General features: G+C 42.9%; 1 protein-coding gene across 5 annotated transcripts in view; it reads left to right on the top strand.

The window, feature by feature from the left end:
• The window catches only part of GABRB2 (gamma-aminobutyric acid type A receptor subunit beta2), a 401709-nt gene that overhangs the window by 176859 nt on the left and 199185 nt on the right, over window positions 1-25665 (top strand). For all 5 annotated transcript variants that reach the window (XM_088475062.1, XM_088475059.1, XM_088475058.1 and 2 more), the window contains exon 4: window positions 14045-14265. In XM_088475062.1, the coding sequence (XP_088331188.1) occupies window positions 14045-14265 (221 nt within the window). The remainder of the gene's footprint in view (window positions 1-14044; window positions 14266-25665) is intronic.

Here is a 25665-nt window from a genome sequence, read left to right as displayed (position 1 = left end):
ACTTATGACACAGGCGCACTCTTGGCACTACTTTGTTGATGCACGTGCGGCTACTGCGCACACAATTCACAAACACAGAAAATAATTTTTTTTTGGTTTGGACTGGAGTGTACTTTCGGGGGTTACAGCACCCTTTAACGGTCAAGCCAGCCGGCCCTTTACTTATGACACAGGCGCACTCTTGGCACTACTTTGTTGATGCACGTGCGGCTACTGCGCACACAATTCACAAACACAGAAAATAATTTTTTTTTGGTTTGGACTGGAGTGTACTTTCGGGGGTTACAGCACCCTTTAACGGTCAAGCCAGCCGGCCCTTTACTTATGACACAGGCGCACGCTTGGCACTACTTTGTTGATGCACGTGTGGCTACTGCGCACACAATTCACAAACACAGAAAATAATTTTTTTTTTGGTTTGGACTGGAGTGTACTTTCGGGGGTTACAGCACCCTTAACGGTCAAGCCAGCCGGCCCTTTACTTATGACACAGGCGCACGCTTGGCACTACTTTGTTGATTCACGTGCGGCTACTGCGCACACAATTCACAAACACAGAAAATAATTTTTTTTTTGGTTTGGACTGGAGTGTACTTTGGGGGTTACAGCACCCTTTAACGGTCAAGCCAGCCGGCCCTTTACTTATGACACAGGCGCACGCTTGGCACTACTTTGTTGATGCACGTGCGGCTACTGCGCACACAATTCACAAACACAGAAAATATTTTTTTTTTTGGTTTGGACTGGAGTGTACTTTCGGGGGTTACAGCACCCTTAACGGTCAAGCCAGCCGGCCCTTTACTTATGACACAGGCGCACGCTTGGCACTACTTTGTTGATGCACGTGCGGCTACTGCGCACACAATTCACAAACACAGAAAATAATTTTTTTTTTGGTTTGGACTGGAGTGTACTTTCGGGGGTTACAGCACCTTTAACGGTCAAGCCAGCCGGCCCTTTACTTATGACACAGGCGCACGCTTGGCACTACTTTGTTGATGCACGTGCGGCTACTGCGCACACAATTCACAAACACAGAAAATAATTTTTTTTTTGGTTTGGACTGGAGTGTACTTTCGGGGGTTACAGCACCCTTAACGGTCAAGCCAGCCGGCCCTTTACTTATGACACAGGCGCACTCTTGGCACTACTTTGTTGATGCACGTGCGGCTACTGCGCACACAATTCACAAACACAGAAAATAATTTTTTTTTGGTTTGGACTGGAGTGTACTTTCGGGGGTTACAGCACCCTTTAACGGTCAAGCCAGCCGGCCCTTTACTTATGACACAGGCGCACGCTTGGCACTACTTTGTTGATGCACATGCGGCTACTGCGCACACAATTCACAAACACAGAAAATAATTTTTTTTTTGGTTTGGACTGGAGTGTACTTTCGGGGGTTACAGCACCCTTAACGGTCAAGCCAGCCGGCCCTTTACTTATGACACAGGCGCACGCTTGGCACTACTTTGTTGATGCACGTGAGGCTACTGCGCACACAATTCACAAACACAGAAAATAATTTTTTTTTTGGTTTGGACTGGAGTGTACTTTCGGGGGTTACAGCACCTTTAACGGTCAAGCCAGCCGGCCCTTTACTTATGACACAGGCGCACGCTTGGCACTACTTTGTTGATGCATGTGCGGCTACTGCGCACACAATTCACAAACACAGAAAATAATTTTTTTTTTGGTTTGGACTGGAGTGTACTTTCGGGGGTTACAGCACCCTTAACGGTCAAGCCAGCCGGCCCTTTACTTATGACACAGGCGCACTCTTGGCACTACTTTGTTGATGCACGTGCGGCTACTGCGCACACAATTCACAAACACAGAAAATAATTTTTTTTTTTTTGTTTGGACTGGAGTGTACTTTCGGGGGTTACAGCACCCTTTAACGGTCAAGCCAGCCGGCCCTTTACTTATGACACAGGCGCACGCTTGGCACTACTTTGTTGATGCACGTGCGGCTACTGCGCACACAATTCACAAACACAGAAAATAATTTTTTTTTTGGTTTGGACTGGAGTGTACTTTCGGGGGTTACAGTACCCTTAACGGTCAAGCCAGCCGGCCCTTTACTTATGACACAGGCGCACGCTTGGCACTACTTTGTTGATGCACGTGCGGCTACTGCGCACACAATTCACAAACACAGAAAATATTTTTTTTTTTGGTTTGGACTGGAGTGTACTTTGGGGGTTACAGCACCCTTTAACGGTCAAGCCAGCCGGCCCTTTACTTATGACACAGGCGCACGCTTGGCACTACTTTGTTGATGCACGTGCGGCTACTGCGCACACAATTCACAAACACAGAAAATAATTTTTTTTTTGGTTTGGACTGGAGTGTACTTTCGGGGGTTACAGCACCCTTAACGGTCAAGCCAGCCGGCCCTTTACTTATGACACAGGCGCACGCTTGGCACTACTTTGTTGATGCACGTGCGGCTACTGCGCACACAATTCACAAACACAGAAAATAATTTTTTTTTTGGTTTGGACTGGAGTGTACTTTCGGGGGTTACAGCACCCTTAACGGTCAAGCCAGCCGGCCCTTTACTTATGACACAGGCGCACGCTTGGCATTACTTTGTTGATGCACGTGCGGCTACTGCGCACACAATTCACAAACACAGAAAATAATTTTTTTTTTGGTTTGGACTGGAGTGTACTTTCGGGGGTTACAGCACCCTTAGCGGTCAAGCCAGCCGGCCCTTTACTTATGACACAGGCGCACGCTTGGCACTACTTTGTTGATGCACGTGCGGCTACTGCGCACACAATTCACAAACACAGAAAATATATTATTTTTTTAGCACTTGGGGGGAGCACCCCTGATGGACAGAGCACCCCCTGGACAACACTACAGCACTCCTTTAGGACTGGGACACTGCACAGGACTTTGGAGTGGACACAGCCCCTATGGAGAACTGACTGCACAGTCCAGCCAGCCCCTATGGACTTTGAAGTAGTGGACACAGCCCCTATTAACAACAGCAGCACAGCACAACACAGCCAGCCCCTATGGACTTTGAAGTAGTGGACAACAGCAGCACTACACTACACTACACTACACAGCCCTAACTCCCACCCTCCCTCATCACTGTCCACAGCCGAGTGAGAAAATGGCGCCGACGTGTGTACCTTATATAGGATCCAAAACCCGCGAGACTCGGAAGGCGGGAAGATGACGTTTTGCCTCGATTTCAGATCCGAGTCAGGCGGGAAAAGTCGAGCCTGACTCGGATCGGACTCGGATCGGGGGGGCTCGGGGGGGTTCGGATTTCAGAAATCCGAACCCGCTCACCCCTACTATTCATCAACCCTAAAATAACGTTTTTAAGGACATTTTCCTTAAATACCGTTATTTTAGTATTCATGAAGAGTCTTAACACAGGAGATATCACTGATATCTCCTTGTTAAGTCCCCCTGCGTTAATTTCCACACTCCCCATACATTAGTATGGGGATATGGAAATTATGGTATTCATCAAATTCCGAAAATTATGTATTTTCGGAATTTGATGGAGGTACTATCCTCCAGTGAGAGGTGGCGAATAGCAGGCAACACTTACCTGCTTCCAGCTGGTGAGGTCCCCCGGAGTCTTCCTCCTGCACTCTGGTCCTTCCACTAGCTCCAGTGGCTGTTCTGACATGTGGTCTCCAAGCAGAACACAATAAAGTTTAGAAAAAAATATAATTGTTTTTTTTCTAAACTGTATTGTGGTCTGCTGGGAGACCACGTGTCAGACCAGCAGGACGGAGCCAGAGGCGCCACAGTGTGCAGGTAAGTGCGGGGATGGGGGGTATGCGGAGGGCGGACGGGGGAAGGGGGGTGAGGAGGACACCAAAATTACCGCAGGTGTAGGCAGTGCTGCACATGTGCTGCTTTTACGAATGTAACAGCACATACGCAGCACCGATTACAGCTGCGGTAAAAAAAAACTGTCATCGCAAAAATGACAGCTTTTTGGAATAGCTAGTTATGGAGAGGAGGAATGATGAATTCCTCCGGTAATTAGGTAGAACTCCCTGCGAGTTCTAAGCCTAATTACCTCCAGAGAATTTTAAGGTATGATGAATAGGCCCCTCAAGCTCAGTCTTTTTTTTGGGAAATGTTTAGTGAGATTGTTATGACCCACATCCCACATCTACAGCATGCACTGCAGTAAAACAGAAGGATTGCCATGAGACTGAGGTAAATTAAACCTCAAGTCTGTGGATGGTGTCTTAGTGTAGGTCAGGTGTTTCAGTAGCCTGTTAATTTGTAGTGGGTGTGGTTTGTGTGTAACTGTTATAAGGCTCTGACTGTTGGGCCAAAGTCTCTTTAATTCGTCAATCTTCCTCACCCTCCCTGCCAGGATTTTGATCATTGGTTTTTTTGTATGTCGTTGGCTATTTTGTGGTGGGATAAGAAAGGCAGGTCATCATTTTGGGTGTAATTATGTCATTTTGGTTCACTCTCTTTCATTGGCTGGATAGTCACGATAGAAGGTTGAGTTGGATATCCGCTTTGTGTTGTGCTGGTATTGTTGTTTGGCACCCTGGCGGTATCCATCTGCAATGCATGTTATTGTTGTTGTGCATTGATGGGTCGCATGTATTCTGGTCAGCCTTTTCTTTGCTACCATACATTTTCTTCCCCTTTAAGTTTTCATTTAGAATTTAAAATAAATAGGTAACATGTTTCTGCCATATCAAAGTAAGGTCTCTGTGTTTTTAGTTTAGTATTATAAGGTTTTGTGATATGCTGAACTACACATATGAAGCACATCAGCCGTTAGAAGGTTTATTGTCTTTATCTCTTGTCATGCTGTATAGTAGCTGTAGCTTCAGCATTGCCTGTTTATTCTTCCCGAGCCTCTCTCTCCTCTTCCTGGGTCTCTTTTGCCACTTTTGTTTCCCCTCTTACATTACTTCTCAGTGTTCTATGTTTCTCCTCTCACATTACCTATGACTGTCCTCCATTTCCCTTCTGACTGTCCTCCATTTCATCTCTTGCATTACCACTCACTGTCCTTATTTTCACTCTCACATTATCTTTCACTGTCTTCTGTTTCCCCTCTCGCATTACCCCTCCCTTGTCCTATGTTTCCCCTCTCACATTACCTCTCACTGTCCTGTTTCCCCTCTCACATTACCTCTCACTGTCCTATGTTTCCCCTCTCACATTACCTCTCACTGTCCTATGTTTCCCCTCTCACATTACCCCTACCTTGTCCTGTTTCCACTCACATTACCCCTCCCTTGTCCTATGTTTTACCTCTCACATTACCCCTCCCTTATCCTATGTTTTCCCTCTCACATTACCCCTCCCTTGTCCTATGTTTCCCCTCTCACATTACCCCTCCCTTGTCCTATGTTTCCCCTCTCACATTACCCCTCCCTTGTCCTATGTTTCCCCTCTCACATTACCCCTCCCTTGTCCTATGTTTCCCCTCTCACATTACCTCTCACTGTCCTATATTTCCCCTCTCACATTACCTCTCCATTTACCCTTTCTTATTACCTCTCACTGTCCTCCATTTACCCTTTCTTATTGCATCTCACTGTCCTCCGTTCTCCCACTCACATTACCTATGACTGTCCTCCATTACCTCTCTCATTACCTCTCATTGTCCTCCATTTCCCTTCTCATTACCTCTCATTGTCCTCCATTTTCCCTCTTCTATTAACTATGACTGTGCCCCATTTCCCCTCTCACTTTCTTCATTGTCTTCATTTTCCCTCTCACATTACCTCACACTGTCCTCTATTTCCCCTCTTATTACCTCTCTCATTACCTCTCATTGTCCTCCATTTCCCTTCTCATTACCTCTCATTGTCCTCCATTTTCCCTCTCACATTACCTCTCACTGTCCTCCATTTCCCTTCTAATTACCTCTCATTGTCCTCCATTTTCTCTCTCACATTACCTATGACGGTCTTCCAATTCCCCTCTCACATAACCTTTCACTGGCCTCCATTTCCCATCTTATTACCTCTCATTGTCCTCCCTTTTCCCTCTTCTATTAACTATGACTGTACCCCATTTCCCCTCTCACTTTCTTCATTGTCTCAATTTTTCCTCTCACATTACCTCACACTGTCCTCCATTTCCCCTTTCTTAATACCTCTCATTGTCCTCCATTTTCCCTCTTCTATTAACTATGACTGTGCCCCATTTCCCCTCTCACTTTCTTCATTGTCTTCATTTTCCCTCTCACTTTCTTCATTGTCTTCATTTTCCCTCTCACTTTCTTCATTGTCTTCATTTTCCCTCTCACATTACCTGACACTGTCCTCTATTTCCCCTCTCATTGCCTCTCTTATTACCTCTCATTGTCCTCCATTTTCCCTCTCACATTACCTATGACGGTCTTCCAATTCCCCTCTCACATAACCTTTCACTGGCCTTCATTTCCCATCTCACATTGCCTCTCACTGACCTCCATTTCTCATCTATTATTACTTAGCATTGCCTTCCTCCATAATGCTTTCTGAGCTGGTTCCCAGGCGCTGCTGTCTCTGCAGTACTACACATGCACTGGTCAGTTTTCTGTGTTGGCTTGGCAATCAGAGGCCATTGGTGGGCAGGCTAGCTGCTGCGATAATGGAATTCATATTAGCAGTGAGAAATATTATATATCCGTACACTCACGTTCCTTTGTGCCGTGCTGTGTTTTTCCACAATGTTCCTGCTGAACTTACAGTAAATTCAGACTCCTGCATAGTGTACTTACTGTACCCACTACACTGTGAATATTCGATATGAAGTAGTTTGTTAATGTAACAAATTTTTTTGTTTTAGTTGTATAATATAAATTACATGAATGTTAGTTGGTTGAGGACTGCTGTAATAATAATATAATAATAATAAGAATATTAATGATAATAATAATAATTTTTTATTATTATGATATGAAGGGAATGCAAAAACTGGAGTAGTATGTACTGCAGTCAGCTCTGATATAGTGCTATATACTGTATTTACTAACAAAGTATAAAATTACTATTCAGCCACCAATTGGCAAATATCTTAACTGCATTTCAGTTTTGTTTGAAACATAAATGTAATTTTAGGATTTGCATAAATGATGATCCTTGATGTTGCACTGCAAGTTTAAATATTGCAATCACGATATATCAGCTAGATTCCTTGTACTTTCATGTTTTTAGATACAGATTTTAACATTAAGGACAAGCGCTGACAACAACCAAATAGGGCATTTATGTTGTCATGCTGCTGGTACCCTGGAGAGTGTGGGATTAACTGGGCCCAGGCTTATTTCTTTTCTATTTTGTTTCCAATTACTTGTAGCTTTCCTCAGAAGTGAAATAAAGAATGTCAGTGAAAAGATGGAGACTTAATTAACCTTTCAAGCACAGTAAAATGTACCTGTATTTTAGTTGTAACTAGATGTCAATAGTAATAGCTGCCCCTCATTTTAAACATTACAGGGCAAGTTCCCTGTGGCATAGTCGATGAAGTGCATGGTCTTGAATTTTTTGGGCCAATGTTGAGAAGGGTCTAGTTGGGTTACGGATATGTGTGTTGGTAAAAGGTTGAGTGGCTCTTTATTTCAGTGCCTATTGATTACAATGGTGGGGTGCTGATACATACTGTACCTGTCAATTTTTGAACCCCTTATCGGGCTAATATTTTTTCCAAAAAATGTTCAGAATTTGTTGTTTTTTGTTATGGATTAATTAGGTCAAGAGCACCATTTTATAACTTATCCAACACAGTTTTATAAAAAAATTAAAACATTTATAAATATATATATAAATAAACATGTTCCCAGAACGGCACTCCTATCTCATACAGAGCCATATAATAACCCCACTGGGACTGGGTATATCTTCATTCAACGTTTCAAGAAATGTAATCTTTTCTTCAGGAATACTGTACTGTAATGTATTCCTGAAGAAAAGATTACATTTCTTGAAACGTTGAATGAAGATATACCCAGTTATTTACTATGACTGGCACCCTATGACCCTGCAGCGTGGTGTGACAGCCTTTGAGGGCAGTAAATATACAGTCAGGTGCATAAATATTGGGACATTGACAGAATTTTCATATTTTGGCCCCTATTCACCACCGCAATGGTTTTGAAATGAAGCAAACAAGATGTGCTTTAACTGCAGACTTTCAGATTTAATTTGAGGGTAATTACATCCAAATCAGGTGAACGGTGTAGGAATTACAACGGTTTCTATATGTGCCTCCCACTTTTTAAGGGGCCAAAAGTAATGGGACAAACTAAACAATCCTAAATCTAACTTTCACTTTTAATACTTTGTTGCAAATTCTTTGCAGGCAATTACAGCCTGAAGTCTGGAACGCATAGACATCACCAGATGCTGGGTTTCATCCCTGGTGATGCTCTGCCAGGCCTCTACTGCAAATGTCTTCAGTACCTGCTTGTTCTTGGGGCATTTTCCCTTCAGTTTTGTCTTCATCAAGTGAAATGCATGCTCAATCGGATTCAGGTCAGAGGATTGACTTGGACTGCATAACATTCCACTTTTTAGCCTTAAAAAACTCTTTGGTTGGTTTTGCAGTATGCTTCGGGTCATTGTCCATCGACACTGTGAAGCGCCGTCCAATTAATTCTGAAGCATTTGACTGAATATGAGCATATAATATTGCCAAAAACACTTCAGAATTCATTCTGCTGCTTTTTTTTTGCACATCATCAATATATACAGTTCCATTGGCAGCCATACATGCCCACGCCATGACACTACCACCATCATGCTTCACTGATGAGGTGGTATGTTTTGGATCATGAGCAGTTCCTTTCCTTCTCCATACTCTTCTCTTCCCATCACTCTGGTACAAGTTGATCTTTGTCTCATCTGTCCATAGGATGTTGTTCCAGAACTGTAATGGCTTTTTTAGATGTTGTTTGGCAAACTCTAATCTGGTCTTCCTGTTTTTGAGGCTAACCAATAGTTTACATCTTGTGGTGAACCCTCTATATTCACTCTTGTGAAGTCTTCTCTTGATTGTTGACTTTGACACATATACACCTACCTCCTGGAGAGTGTTCTTGATTTGGCCAACTTTTGTGAAGGGATTTTTCTTCACCAGGGAAATAATTCTTCTGTCATCCACCACAGTTGTTTTCCGTGGTCTTCCGGGTCTTTTGGCATTGCTGAGCTCTCCGGTGCGTTCTTTCTTTTTAAGAATGTTCCAAACAGTTGATTTGGCCACACCTTATGTTTTTGCTATCTTTCTGATGGGTTTGTTTTGATTTTTCAGTCTAATGATGGCTTGCTTCGCTAATAGTGACAGCTCTTTGGATCTCATATTGAGAGTCGACAGCAACTGATTCCAAATGCAAATGTCACACCTAGATTCAACTCCAGACCTTTTACCTGCTTAATTGATAATGAAATAACGAAGGAATAGCCCACACCTGTCCATGAAATTGGTTTTGAGTTGATAGTCCCATTACTATTGGCCCCTTAAAAGGTGGGAGGCACATATAGAAACCGTTGTAATTCCTACACCGTTCACCTGATTTGGATGTAATTACCCTCAAATTAAATCTGAAAGTCTGCAGTTAAAGCACATCTTGTTTGTTTCATTTCAATGCCATTGTGGTGGTAAATAGAGGTCACAATATGAAAATTCTGTCAATGTCCCAATATTTATGCACCTGACTGTATATATATATATATATATATATATATATATATATCTATCTATGTCTATATATAAATGTCTCTCTCTCTCTCTCTCTCTCTCTCTCTCTATATATATATATATATATATATATATATGTTTTAAATACATAGCATTAATATCAATGTTAAATATAGGTATTTGATATATTGGACTATCGATATATCGGACCATTGCGACATTGTGAACTTGCATTTCCCCGGAGGCTGTAGAGAGGTTGGTGTTGCCGGGCTGACCAATCAGCAATGATCGGCAACACGGCAAAAACTGGATGAAGATTATCTTCCGGCAGCCGCTAAGTGCGTTTCTGACTGGTCGCATTGTTTTTGACAATGGACCTGATTTTGCCAGGATCGCAATTGCAAATCTGCACGCAGGCAGCTTTGCAGTTGCGATCCTTGCTATTATGTAAATAAGCAGGAGGTGTATGACACCTCCTGTTGCATTTGCGATCCCAGCACTGCGATGGAAGTTGCAGGCTGGGATCATCATCATGACCAACGGCGGTCGATGCTTGCAATGGTGGATGGCGCCTCAGCTTACTCAGTCTGGCCGGCTTGTGAGCCCAGGACATGCAGATGGCCACTCCCGAAAAATGGGGCGGACACATTACAGAGTCCGGGAACGCCGGCCACCCCCGTACCGCCCCTTAAATGCCTCTACCTGTCAATCAGGCAGAGGCATTGAAGGATCTGCGTGCAACTACGCAGCAGCAGGGCCCATTCTGCACTCGCGCAGATTCCCGATAATCTGGAATCTACGATCAGCAGTTCACTTGCTAAATCAGGCCCAATATCAGGTAACACACAGCCTGGCGTGGTCGCAAATAATGCGAGCGGGAAGTTACATGCAAGATCATCACATAATGTAGAGGCTAGGAGGTCTTGGTGCACAACAATCCCCATCTTGATACTTTTGCTGAATTTGAAATGGGTATCTTTGGATGTTAGTTGAATGCAACTCTGCAACATAATTTTGCTGCCTATATTTATCCGTATGTAGAATTGTATGCATCTCACTGTGCCCCCATCCCACATTTGTATGTTTGAATTGACAGTGATACTTGTCATCATCAATAGCATGCACTTGTATCAGCCCTATACTACTGTAGGTGAGACTGTTAAGTAAACCTGGTGTATTAACCCTGCCATTTATCTGTTTGCCATATAGGATTTACATTGGAATGTATGCTTTTACTTCATCCCTGTCTGCCATTTTTAGCCCTTTCTGTGTACTTAACCTTTTGACCTATAGCAGGAGTATTATTTGCTTTAGCCTTGTCTTCCACTGTTGCCCACGTCCTGCTCTTACCCTTGTACATTATCCTAAATGCATACCTACTAGATACTGCTATGAAGGCGTGTGACACATCCAATGGACAGTATCTTGCATATTGTTTGGTGGATGTTGCTGGCCATTAACGATCAGAGTGTTGGGAGGTACATTTGTGGATTGCTGAAATGATGGCTGATATGTTGGGACATAGATTTTTGGATGGCTGAAATTACTTATTAATTAAAGTGCAGGAAGTTGCTTACTCAGGCTTGCCTACCCTCCCGATTTGGCCGGGAGCCTCCCGATTTTCGGGTGCCGCTCCCAGCCCCCGAAAAGGCAGGCAAGCGTCCCGGAAACCCCCAACCCTTCCGACCTCCCCCCAGAATAAACTAGAAACCCCCACAGTGGGGGGAGGGGCGGTGACGCGATTTGCGCTGAATCGCATCATCGTGGCCCCACCCCCTGCTTCACAATGCCAAAAATAACAGCATTGTGAAGAGGGCGTGGGTGCCACGATGACGCGATCAAGTGGCCCCGCCCCCAGTGTGACATAAATGTCCAGACACGCCCCCCACTGTTAGCTGACAATCAGCTCCCTCCCGGAAGGAGGGAGCTGATTGTTGGCAAGTATGTGATTACTGTGTACTACTGTTTCCCTATGCAACAAAACCTGTTCTCTGGCAGGCAGCATGTAACTGCTGGAATGGTTAAGTCACCTATTTGTTTTATTATTTCCTTTTGTTAACTTAACTTAATCCTAAACCTAGAAATAAACACACTGACACATGTATATGGAATTAAAGAGGTCACAGACAGAAATTATTGATCAAATCGAAATTTAGAAATAGATGGCAAGAAGAAAGCAGTGCTCCGAGGCCACAGCCCGATTGATACCAATACTAAATAATAGGGGCAGATCCTCGCCAAGCGCAGCCTGACCTGGGGCAGTACCATCCTCCCTTAATTGACACAGTTTTGGCCCCTCCCTTGGAACGGAGACCAGGTCCCTCCTTTAGGTGGTGACCATCTTGCCGATCTCAAAGGAAAGATGCTACCCCAGGCACTCCTGCGCTAATAATAGGCCACTCAGCAGCACTGCTTCCCGCCAGGCTGAATCTCTATCTGTTGGGAGAAACCACAGAGAAATGCACAATCCAACAAAAATAAAAAATTATACAAACCAGATTAGTCGGGTGGGTGGGTGGTGTTGAATAAATTGAAAAGAGAAAAATGGCTTCTCTCCCAGGCTATTTATATGGAACATCTAAGCCCTTTCCTTGAAGTCTACAATAGGCTTATACCCCTCAGGTGACCAATACCTAACTGCAGCCCCTCCCCAGCTTTTAACCCTTAAATACCTAACAAAATTACATATCAAACAGTGCGCTTATCTATCCTCAAATTTATTCAAGTATTTGGATACTTAATTAATTATTTAGTGTCTTTCAGAGTATGATTTTGTCACTCTTAGTGATTGGGAGGTGTCTGCAAAATTTAGCCATCATAGACCTGGGATCTGTATAATAAAGCAATAATTGGTCTGAGATCTGAATTGTAAAGTTACCAAAGATCTTGTAAAAACTTGGGGTCGTGTGCAATGTAAAGCTATCAGAAATTTGGCCAATTTACATTTTATAGTGGCCTTAGGGACACAGTTGGCATTTAATAGTAGTACTTGTGAGCATTATATTTTCACTACTGGTCACAAAAATTATATCTGTATTATATAGATGTTACTACAAAGCTCTCTATATTGAATATTGGTCAATGGAATGCTCTCTGTGTTGCATATAGCTCACTAGGATGCTGTGTAATGTATCTCAGGTACTGTATAGCTGTATCTTCAATGTATTACTCTGTGTCAATGTATGAACTCTGTATTTTATAGAGGATAGTAGATGTATTGTATCTGAATCCCTATCATGCTCTATGCATTGTATATAGTACTATTCTCAGGAGGTTATTTAATATAACATATACTTAATTTCCTATATAACACCACGCTCACATTAAACCACACCACAAAGTTTTATTCATGACTATTTGTCTATTGAGGTGCACTGGTAGAAAAGCCTAGGCCACTCTCCTGTGCTAGACCTTTGGCCCAAAAATTGACAGTAATTCACTGGATTGGTTCCACAAATTCTGTAAGTAGGGCAGGGCTTCTTCTTCTATATCAACAGTGATCATGATAATTTTATTTATTATAGCTATTATTTTTCTTCCCACAATCTCTGGTAATATATAGGATTACTGATTGCCTACGTAATATGCAAATAAATTCAAAATGTTTTGCTAGACAAATAGAGCTGAATTAATATCCCATTCCCGGTGTATTAAAAGCTTTCCCTGCTCCACTAATTATTAATGTAATAATTAAAACATGATTGGGAATATATAATTTATTACTGTCATACCACCCTGAATTATTCCCATAATGGAATAAAAAAATGCTAATATATTTATTAAGAAAGCTAAATAATTTGTCCATCCAGTTGTTTGTTGCTTAGCCTTTGAAATTCCTCATAAAGCTATGTTATCCATGCAATTAAATAATATATTCAGTATTGTATTAAAATAATATATACTTTTTTAATTTTTATTAATTTATTACTTCCATACCCACTCTTATCTTCAAAACACACATAAATAAAATAATTGTTCAATAGAAAAAAATGCTAAAATATTTAATAAGAAAGCTTAATAATTTGTACATCCATTTGTTATTTGCTTAAAACCTTGAAATGTGTAATAAAGTTATGTTATCCATGGAATTTAATAATATACTAAAAATTTATTAAAATAGTCTATATTTTTATTATTATTTTATAATTAATTACCTTCATGCCACCCTGAATTATCTTGTAAGTGCACATAAATGGAATCAATGCTTAATAGACAAATACCAAGATATTAAATAATAAAGCTTAATAATTATAACATCCATTTGTGAGTTTCAAAACCCTGAAATGCCCTATAAAGCTCTGTCATCCATGAAATTAAATAATAATGTCAAAAATGTATTAAAATAGTCTATCCTTTTTTATTTTATTAAAATTAGTAATTTTCTAAATTTTTCTGCTTTCAGGACTATACACTGACAATGTACTTTCAGCAAGCATGGAGGGATAAAAGGCTTTCATATTCAGTGATTCCTTTAAATTTGACCTTGGACAATAGAGTGGCAGATCAGCTCTGGGTTCCTGATACATACTTTCTAAATGACAAGAAATCCTTTGTTCATGGAGTTACAGTCAAGAACAGAATGATTCGTCTTCATCCCGATGGCACTGTGCTCTATGGTCTGAGGTCAGTCTGTAACAAATAATTTTACTTGATTACATGGTCTTAGGTTTTTGTCATATTAAACTAATTACTGTATTGTGCAATAATAACCATTTTCATATTAGGTACCAGATGTTTCATTGTATTGTATTTTATTGTTTTGTGAGAAATCAACTAATATATATATATATATATATATATATATATATATATATATATATGCAACTATATGTTAGTTTGTTTAAAAGACAACTGTCAAAAATTAAAAATTTTATTGTTGCAGTGGAACATCAGAAAATGTAAAGTGATAATGTTAGGAACCATGAGACTATATACAATGATACACTTGCAATAAGGGAAGAACTAAATATTTTGATGTGCTTTTAATGCCTTAAAGCTTGATGAAGGATTGACTTTACGATTTGCAAACAAATTTTACCCTTTGAGTTTTAAGGTACATAGTATAATATCTTGGGTTTCAAGCATAAAACATTGGAATCTCTACAAGTCGGCTCCACTAATTTGGCTGCGACATACTGTACATCACATTTATCAGCATTTGAGACAAACATCCATATCTGCCCATCCATGAGTTGTTTTATTGGTAGAATAAGAAATATTTAAAAGATCAATGCAATGTAGTTACACAAAACACATTGTCTGACTCTTGCCTTTTAACTTGCAGTTGTTCATCATTATTTTCTGGAAAATACATTTAAAGTGAGCACATAGTATATATGACCTTACTCAGAGATGAAAGCAAACAGAGTAGCACAATGCATCCATTTTTGCGACCAGCTCAGAGTCAGTAGCATTTGCAACGGATCCCTCCTGTTCATGTACATGGATCTGATACGGCTGGAGTACAAATGTAAGACCTGAAAATGATAAAAATCACAAAACACAATGTAAACGCAGTAAAGTTAATTTCTGAAAAGAGCAGAAAAAAAGTACCCAAATGGACTGGCACATTTGAAATGCAAATTGAAGCAGACACAAATAGGATTTTAAAATTATTTAACGGCAAGACTTACAAATATATGTACATGCTTCTCCTGCCATTGTATGTTGTGAATACTAGTGATGTTGCTTCCAGAGCAAGGCTGGGCCTTTTCTGTACGCGCACCTAAATGCCCTATTGGCAATTATGGTTATATTTAGATATCCTGAGAGTTTTATCCTCTTGGGAGTAGTCAGTTTAAATGCAAGCCTGGTTTTCAGAGCTGTTGTTGTTGTAGGGCCTGATGTGTCCAGAATTTCTTTTAAGACTACTTTTCATTTTATTTGGTTATTAATAATGGGCAGTATATAATGCGTCATAATAGATTATAGTATTTTGGGACAATGCAAATGTTGCATTAATTCTAAAAAAAAATTGAGATGAATATTCATATTTAACTATATTGCATCGCCGACAAGAACGGTTTCACACAATGTTCTACTCCCCTTAACTTCAGCTGAATTTAACATTTTGTTGATGCTCAAGTAACCTTTAACAACAGCTAATTAGGTTAGCTGAGGTTATTTCAAATGGAAAAAAGTGGATAAACAGATGCAAGAATTTGCTATGTTAGAATGAGTAGACATTTTTAAGCCTGTTTTAACATCAACAATAGCTTAAGGCTTGAAGTCTTTGGAGGTTAAAGACAAACAGAACTCTGAACTCTCCTGAATTAAGCTGAGTTATCCTCATTGATTGTGATAATGGAATATAGTGTACATACTCTGCTTTACAAGACTATTTCCCATTAGTACAATTACTTTACCTTTAGTACATTGATTGGCAGTGTAATGGTTTATGCTGTTTAATAACATTTGTTAGATGAGTTTAATTTAATGTGTTGTGTGCCATCTAGTTATAGGTAATTTAGCTTTTAAAAGGTTTATTAGACCTTTTTTATTGTAAACTGTGACTTAGTATTTGTTTGCCTAGCTTTTACACACCAGTACATATCAGAAGGACACACCTACTATTTAAAGACCTCATATGTGTCAGCATGGTTGAACAGTGGTCAAAATTGCTATCTCACATCACTGGGATGTATAGTTAAATTGCTGACCTGGGACCTACATATGTGTACTCATAAACTATTGCTGCACTTGTGCCCAGGGCCGGCTCCAGGGTTCGAGGCACCCTGTGCCAGCTCCTTAAAGTGCGCACGACTGAAAATGGGGTTGTGGCCTAATTACCATAGGCCCCACCCCCTATGTGACATTATTTGGTTGCGTGCCCGCACGGCGCACCTACAAATAACGTCAGGCTGGGGGGAGCCTCACTAGCTGGGCCTCCCCCAGCCCTCTCCCGTCACTGAATGGATGCCGCATCTATTCAGACTCCGGGGTGCGGCACCGCCACACAGCTGCGGCGGTGGGAGTACCCAACCTCCTGATTTCACCACTTCGGCCCATGGGTGGAACAGTACTGTCCAGCTGAAATCGGGATGTTGGGGAGCGTTGCGTGCCCTCTATGGGTGGTGCCCCTGTGTGACCGCAGTGGTCGAACACCCTTAAGCCGGCCCTGCTTGCGCCAAACAGGCCCTCTCGGAGCCCAAGGTCCTGTGTGACTCTGAAAATGCATCTTAGTCACAATGTGATGTGACTAAGATGCACCAGGAGACTGCACTGATTCATATGATATGCAAAACTTGTACAGATTGACTCTCCCATATCCAGATATTCTGAAATACGGAATTTTCCAAAATACAGAATTTTTTTGTCATGACCGAGATAATGAAACCTTTGATTTTTGATGGTTCAATGTACACACACTTTGTCTAAGGCACAAATTATTACAAATATTGTATATAATTACCTTTAGGCTGTGTGTATAAGGTGTATATGTAACATAAATGAATTTCATTTCTGTACACAAACTTTGTTTGAGCCACAAAATTATTGAAAATATTGTATAATATTACCTGCAGGCTGTGGGTATAAGGTGTATATAACACATAAATGCATTCTGTGTGTATATTTGGGTCCTATTCCCAAGATATTTCATTATGGTATGCAATTATTCCAAAATACGGAATATTCCAATATCCAAAATACCCCTGGTCCCAAGCATTTTTTATATGGGAGACTCAACCTGTATATCTTTTTGCATTATGTAGTCAGATGGCGATCACTACCCCATTCTGGAGCTTGGTAAATTCTGCTAAAAAGCAGCCCCCAAAGAAACCTCATCTATCCTCAAAACACCATGCAGTGCAATATGTCTGGCGTGAATGAGCCACCAGGTCCAGTGCAACTCTACTGGCGTCTATTTAGCCAAAAAGACTGTGCTGATTAATTTGATACGCGACACTTGTATATCTGTGCGCAACTGAGTCTATAAACGGAACTTGGTGTGGAAAAAGCTGCGTCCGCTGCATCGTAGTACTTTGTATGCCGATTGAGAGACTCAGTCGCACACACAGGTATACAAGTTTGCATTTCAAATGAATCAGCACAGTCTCCTGGTGCATCCTAGTCACATCCCATTGCGACTTAAAAGCATTTTCAGCAAAAAAAGACGCAAAAAAGATGCTGAGCGTTAGCAGAGTCTCATGGAACCAGTCACGCCGAGAGGGACTGTTTGGCACGACTGCAGTGAGGACAAATCTGTATGAGGCCTGCTATTGGGAGCAAAAACAGGAGACTCCAATATCTGCTGCAGTGCCCCGTACATACACTCGGGGGATACTTATTATTTGCAGTTACCCTCCCAAAAAACAGGTGTTTTCGGGGGATATCCCAAAAGTAATAATTGACACAATTAAATGTCATTTTTGCACTTGCAAAATGATGTGTGACAGAGTGCCTTTCTGTACTTTGCACGGAAAGCACTTATTCTTCCAAACTCCCCTGCCCAACCCCTGCCCAACCCATGCAAATCTACCAGTACACAAATGTACCAGAAAGAGGATGGTATCCGGATAGAAGATCGCCAATTAATAGGCCAACTATCAGTAGGTCAACACCAGATGGTTGACAGTGCAGAACGTTGACAGGGTTAAAGGTTCTACAGATTCAAATGGTCCACACAAAAATGGTTGATACATGGTTTTTCAACATCTGTAAGGTTAAGGGTTAGGGTGAGGGTTAGGCACCTGGGGGAGGGTTAGGGTTAGGCACTGTCTTCAATATTCCACACTCTCCAGTCCCCTTCTCATGTATTTAAAATGTCAGTGGCGGCTCCAGAGGTGGGGCAGCAGGAGAGCCACGCCAACTGCCAGTGAGTCCCAGACAGTGATGTTTGGCATCATTTGGAGGGCAGTTGGTGTGGCTCCTCTATTTGTATTTTGGACTGTGCTGCAGCCCAACCTCTGGAGCCGCCACTGGTCTTTATGGTTTCTGGATGCGGCTGTTCATCCTGTTTCTGGTTACCACAGACATGGCTTCCCAACTGTCATTTTTCAAACACAGCCTGTAAAGTGACAGTTAGGAGCTGATTGGTTGGGACTTTATCACTCTCCACTTAATAACTCTCCAAGACTTAGTGCATCTCCCCCTCAAGTTCCACAAATTTCCTTATTCAGTGACACTCAGATCATGTTGATGAAGTTGCTAATGCCTCCACTTCAGATTTTACTCTCTGCTCCTGAAAATCAATAGACTCTTTCATTCAGATGATGGCATATTTTACTGGAGAGTTTATTTTCTCCCTGCTCATCTATTTAGGCCGGTATCCCTTGTGCATGCAGCCTTCTAAACTGGATATCTGGAAATGCTCCAGATCGAGAGCCAGATAAATACATTTAGACCTGTGAATATTATATTACAGAGATCCCATGTGAGACCAATGCATCCCACAAATTTTGTCAATGGCTCATGATACATTGCAATTATACTAAGCTCTGGGCACCAGCAGCCTGCAGTACTGAAACAAATATATTGATTAAATAAACTTTCCTCATTATATCACGCTAAGCATTACTGTACATTTGTCTTTTAACAGCCATCTCATTAAACTTTTATAATGTAACGTTACAAAACTGATGTTTATAGGGCAAACATGTTCTATCAGTGTTTTATGTTTCTATTATAGAGTGGTAAAATGTTTAGTGTCATTACAGTACTACCGCCTGTATATTGTATTATTTGAGGGTAGTGATAACACCTAAAACATACACTTAAAATCAGCATCTAGCAAAGTCTTTGTAGCTGCACTTTTCAAAATATCACCCCTCAACTCTATGGGACATATTCAATTTGAGGCGAAAAGTCAGAGGTCGGACTTTTCGCCATCATCGCTGCTTTTCCTGGGGATAAAGTATCGGCCGCGCGCCCACTTATTCCCGTATTCAATTAGGAATCGCGAAAACGGGACCCGGCAAAAAGGTAAGTATCGAAAAGTCCTGTCCTGGGGAAACCAGCCTGTCATCCCCCAAAAGATGGCTGACATGGAGGATCACTATGGGTACCCCCGATTTGGCCTGCTGAAGGTAAATAACAGTACCTTTAGGAGCTATATGTGCTTTCCCACTTGTGCCATATTTAAAGTGGTTCATTATACTAGCAGCAACAGTGCTGCTACTGTAATTACTGTCCAAGGTGTAAAAGGTTAAGTTAGCTAGACATGCCAAAGACCGATCTAGGGCATTATGTGACTTCTTAGGCCTGAAATGGTTAATTTGCAGCAGCAGTAGCTGTTATTAATTCAGTGGTAATTAAGCACAAAGTAGACACTGACACATTTGCTTGCCTACTATTCAGCTGCAATGTAACATTCATAAACTAGTTGATCATTCGTCCCTAATACAAGGGAGAGTGCATTTAGTCACAGACATGAAAAAGACGACAATGTTACAATAATGTGTTAACATGACATCTTTGTCCAAGACAGCATATAAAGTTTTCTCATGAGAGCAGCGTGTTTACATGCTAAGATTGTAGGAAAACACTATCAGATCAGCTATGTTGGGAATAGCAGACCTCGCTTTATGGATAAGGATTAGGATTTTCAAATGTTAGGATTATGGGCCTGATTCATTACGGATCGCTATTGTGATCGCAGCTGCGATTGCGCACGCAGTCCTGCTGCGAAAATATGCTAATGTTTGTGATCGCTATGCCATCACAGCCCAACATAAGGATGCCCACTTCCCCTACTCACATCTGTAATACTTTGCAAGTCTGCAAAACTATCGGTAACATCGGAGCCTCACGCACAATTGCACAAGGTCTGACCTTACTCAGAAATGGCTAACCTTCCGGTACGCAGTGAGAGCTCAGGCTGCGTATGCCATCGCAGTGCCTAATTTATGCACGACCCTGTAATGGCGTTCAAATGCACTGACACGCCTGCATTTCGCTGACCACCCCCAAACACTCACTTCCTGTCAATCACTCTGCGATGGGTCTGCGTGGTCTCTGCGAATGCAGTGATGCCTTTGCTCACATCGATGCATGCGTAGTACGCAGTAATCGGCTGTCCGCATGCGTAATCGCACTTGCGATCCTTGCTGAATCAGGTCCTATATTTATAGCTTGGAACCGTGGGGTAGGTTGACATTAATAATAATGTCAGGACTAGGTTAGTTTTAGGATTGAGGTTGCAAGGTTAAGAATTTAATTTCTAATTGTTTCTTTTGTGTGTGTGTGTGTGTGTGTGTGTCCTTCCCACGTGCGCTGGTCCGTCCATTTTCAAGGTTGCTTGAGATTGAGAATTAAGCAAGTCAGCATTGAATAGCAAGTGGTACCAGCAGAGACCTCCTCTGCAATATTAGTTACAGTTTTATAATTTAAATAAATATTTTCTTTATGGGCCAAGTAAAGAAGCCATTATTGTATATTATATATCTATATAGATAAAGCTGAATTTCTATCTATCTATCTATCTCATCTATCTATCTATCTATCTATCTATCTATCTATCTATCTATCTATCTATCTATCTATCTATCTATCTATCTACCTCATATCTATCTATCTATCTATCTATCTATCTCATATCTATCTATCTATCTATCTATCTATCTATCTATCTATCTACAAGGCCACAACTAGGAGGGGCTGGAGGTGCACATTTACCGGGTGCGGCAGTGTCCTCCAGAGTCCAGCCCGGTGCTGCAGGGAGGCTCCAAGCCAGAAGCCCGCTGAGTTTTTATTATTAGTGGGCGCCCGGCCCCATCCCTACAGCGCCGCGGCAGCCAGAGTCTGGAGTTCTGTCCTGAACTCCAGCTTCCGGCTCTCCCCACGGGCACTATGGGAGAGACGTCATGACTTTTCTCACATAGTTCCAAGGACCAGCCGAGCGTACCAGACGGATGGCTGCGGATGAAGGAGTGGGGTTTAAGGTAAATAAATATATATATTTTTTTTGTGTAAGTGGGCATTAGTATGGGGGCATTACCATATGGGCACTACTACAGGGGCATTACTATGGGGGCAATACCATATGGACACTACTACAGGGGCATTAATATATGGGCACTACTACATGGCCATTACTATGGGGACATTACCATATGGGCACTACTACTGGGGCATTACTTTATGGACACTACTACATGGGCACTACTACAGGGGCATTACTATATGGGCACTGCAACAGGGGCATTACTATATGGGCACTACTACAGGGGTGTTACCTCAGGGGGCATTACTATTAGGGATGTGCGCCGGACCATTTTTGCTGGATTTGGTTATAGTTAGTCGTCCATCTTTGGATTTGGATTTTTTACAAAAATTTACAAATAAACTAAAATCACATAAATCGTTTTTTTTTCTTCCTAGAGTATAATTAACCTCGATAACATTCATTTCCAGTCAATTTAGAACACTTCACAGTTTATAATATTGTTTTCACCATTATTGACCAAAGGTTGCAGTGAGCTGACTGGTTACTAAGCGACAGCAGCGGCACAACGACACAGACACCACAGTATAAAGCACATCTATGACACATTGCCACAAAGCAGTGGCAGAAATGAAAAGTAGTGCAAGATGGAATTGTCCTTGGGTCCTCCCACTCACCCAGTGGGGTACGGCCAGCAGAATCACAGTACTTGTTTACAAAGTGGGCTACGGCCCAAGGAGTCACAGTGCACAATCTAATTCATATTACACCGCACATAGGGCCTGATTCAGAGCCGGACGCAATTTGCGGACGGTCATTCAGAAAAAAGGGGTGGCTATTCAAATGAACCGTTCGCTCTTTGCGGTCTGTTCACGCCTATATGTCTGAACGAGCGAACAAAACTTGCGGTCGTTTTTTGGATAACTACGCCCCCTGGTTGCTCGCATCCTACGTCATGTCCGCTATTTATTAGATTAATCGAGTACATCGACCAGCGTATGAACTGCTCGCTATTCTTGTGGTTGGCTTTTCCTACCACAATCTTGCGAACAGTTCTGACTATAAAATAACCGAGTGACGTGGTCAATGACGCTGCTGTATTAATTATGCACACCCATAAAACGCCCGTTTTGACCTTTAAGCACGCCTGCGTTCGGATCTCCACTCCCCGTTTTCAAGCACCTTCCCCTGTTACCACCCACATACGCCTCCTCCTGTCACTCATATTAGCAGGCATTCGCAATTTAGCGAACAAACGATTTTCGTCCGCACTGACTGGTTCACGCATGCGTATTACGATCCGTACGTATGCGCAGTTGGGCAAACATCGCTCTGAACGAACGAGCGGCCGCTTACGAGCGGCTCTGAATCAGGCCCATAGTGCCCCTGATTCACATTACACCATAAAGTAATGCCCCTATTACACAATGCCCACAGTAGTGACCCTTATACAATGCCCACATTAGTAGTGCCACTTATACAGTGCCAACAGCAATAGTGTCCCCTACACAATGCCCCCAGTAGTGGTGCCCCCTATGCAGTGCCCTTAGTAGTAGGGCCCCCTATGCAGTGCCCCCAGTAGTAATGCATCTTGTAGTAGTGCCCCCAATAGTTATGCCCCCTATAGTAATGCCCCCATTGGTAGTGCCCTTAGTAGTATGCCCCCATTAGCAGTGCCCCCAGTAGTATGCCTCCAGTAGTAGTGCCCCAGTAGTATGCCCCCAGTAGTATGCCCCCATTAGCAGTGCCACCAGTAGTATGCCCCCATCAGCAGTGCCCCCATTAGCAGTGCCCCCAGTAGTATACCCCCTTTAGCAGTGCCCCAGTAACAGTGCCCAGGGCCGTTTCTAGGGGCGGGCGACCCGTGCAATCGCACGGGGCGCTCCGCCCTCAATGCACAGTACGCCGGGTCCGACTCCTGCATCAGCGCTGTCTCCCTCAACCAATCGGGCGGCTACAGTAACTTCGCGCGCCTTCCCTCTTCTCCTCCTGGGTGTCACATGACAGGAAGGGAGCAGCGCACACATCAGCTGCACTGAAAAGTCCGGACACAGGCTGAGAGTGACCTCCGTTCTGCTGCTGGTTGCCCTCGACTGTCTCGGTTTTTTTCCTGGGTGTCCTCACTCTATTGGTTGGAGGCGGCGCCCACACTCCGGTCTGGGCATGGGATGGGGCAAGCGCGCTGCGCGCAGCAGCTTCACAAGGTAACTAAACTGCACCTCTGCGGGGGGGGAGTGCCACCTATGTATGTCACTGCATGCCTGTGCTATCACTAGCTGCCCTCCTTTACACTGCACCTATGTATGTCACTGCCCTGTGCTGTCACTAGCTGCCCTCCTTTACACTGCACCTATGTACAGTATGTCACTGCCCTGTGCTGTCACTAGCTGCCCTCCTTTACACTGCACCTATGTACAGTATGTCACTGCCCTGTGCTGTCCCTAGCTGCCCTCCTTTATACTGTCTGCACCTATGTATGTCACTGCCCTGTGCTGTCACTAGCTGCCCTCCTTTATACTGTCTGCACCTATGTATGTCACTGCCCTGTGCTGTCACTAGCTGCCCTCCTTTATACTGTCTGCACCTATGTATGTCACTGCCCTGTGCTGTCACTAGCTGCAGGGCCGTTTCTAGGGGCAGTCAGGGATCACATTCATCTATTATTAGGAGGAAACCCCTCCCCCTCACAAAGCCCAGATTACACTTTTCCTGATTTGGGTCACAACTCCTCACTGACTGCACATAGAATACATCTTCTACACAGCTCCAATCTGAGGAGTCCTCAGATTGGAGCCGTGTAGAAGATGTAATCTATGTGCACTCCTAATCAAAGGGAAAATGGCGCAATGTCGCGTTGTTTCAAAACTGTGTTAAAGCGATAAACAGCCTGTAATTTGTGCCTGTTGCATTTTTTATCCTAATGATGCCTGGCTGTATGTTGTTTAATTATAGTGACATAATCTGCTCATATTCCCATCCAGCTCAGATTAATCCCCCGATTTGTAACCTCCAGGTGTTATTTACTAAGCGCTCTCTGCTGGTGAGACGTCTGCCCAGTCTCCATGTTGAATCATCTTTACATTGTGTAACTCTAAACCAGGTCCAAAGTGTTTGCAGCATCTCACCGTATCATACGTTGCCCGTGGGGCACTGCATAAGGGGCACAAATACAGGAGACACTGCATATGGGGACAACTACAGGGGGCACTGCATAATGGGCACTTTTGCCTGAGAGCCAGTGGGGGGGAAGCCTAAAGGTGCCTACACACATAGCGATGTGCTCACGATCCGACCTGCACGATTTCCCCTGAACTCTCCCCAGGCAGCTCCCCAGCAGTCGTGGTCAGGATTTGGAGTAAAAAATATCCAGGTGGATGTTGTTTTAAAACGTAGTTTATGTGGCTCTGGCTTTTCCAATATATTTTATGTGGAAGTGGTTTGTTGCAGTGTAATCCTAAATGGCTTTTTCAGTGTACTTTATGTGGACGTGGCTTATTTCAATGTATTTTATGTGGATCTGGTTTGTATTTTCAATGTACTGGGTTCGCCCCCAATGTGACTAAAAACGGGTGTGATACAAGGTTATACTCCTGCAAATGTCACACCAAAGGCATGCACACACAAATGCGGCGTGGGCATGTGACAGCTAGGCAACACCCCATTTTTTGAGCGCGCGCCTCCGGCGCGCGCATGCTGACCGTCTTTCATTCAACTACATATATTTTTCAGCACTTTGCCTCTGACAGGTTAGCCACCCCTGGACTCAGTAGTCACAGCAGCTGACATTCTGTGGTATTTTGAGACCACGCTCCCTTACTGTGATACCACACCTCCTCACAATGAGGCCACGCCCACTCCGCAATATTACTGCTTCTTGAGGGGGGGGGGCGCATTTTGACTGCTCGCACTGGGAGCCTCAGACCCTAGAAACTGCCCTGACAGTGCCCCCAATAGTATGCCCCTATTAGCAGTGGTGTCCCCAGTAGTATGCCCCCAGTAGCACCCCCTTACACACACACAAATACTACTGCCACCGTGCGCTCTGTTCTATTATGCGCTGCGGAGGGAGCCGGAAGACGGAGCTCATGAGTGAGCTTGGCCGGCTCCCTCCATGCAGCAGCCAATGAGAGTCTGTGTGACTC

Source organism: Taudactylus pleione, unplaced genomic scaffold, assembly GCF_031769625.1.
Source record: "Taudactylus pleione unplaced genomic scaffold, aTauple2 ptg000161l, whole genome shotgun sequence".
NCBI classification, from domain to species: domain Eukaryota; kingdom Metazoa; phylum Chordata; class Amphibia; order Anura; family Myobatrachidae; genus Taudactylus; species Taudactylus pleione.
Note: the sequence above shows the minus strand (reverse complement) of the source record. Positions and strands in the feature narration are given on the sequence as shown.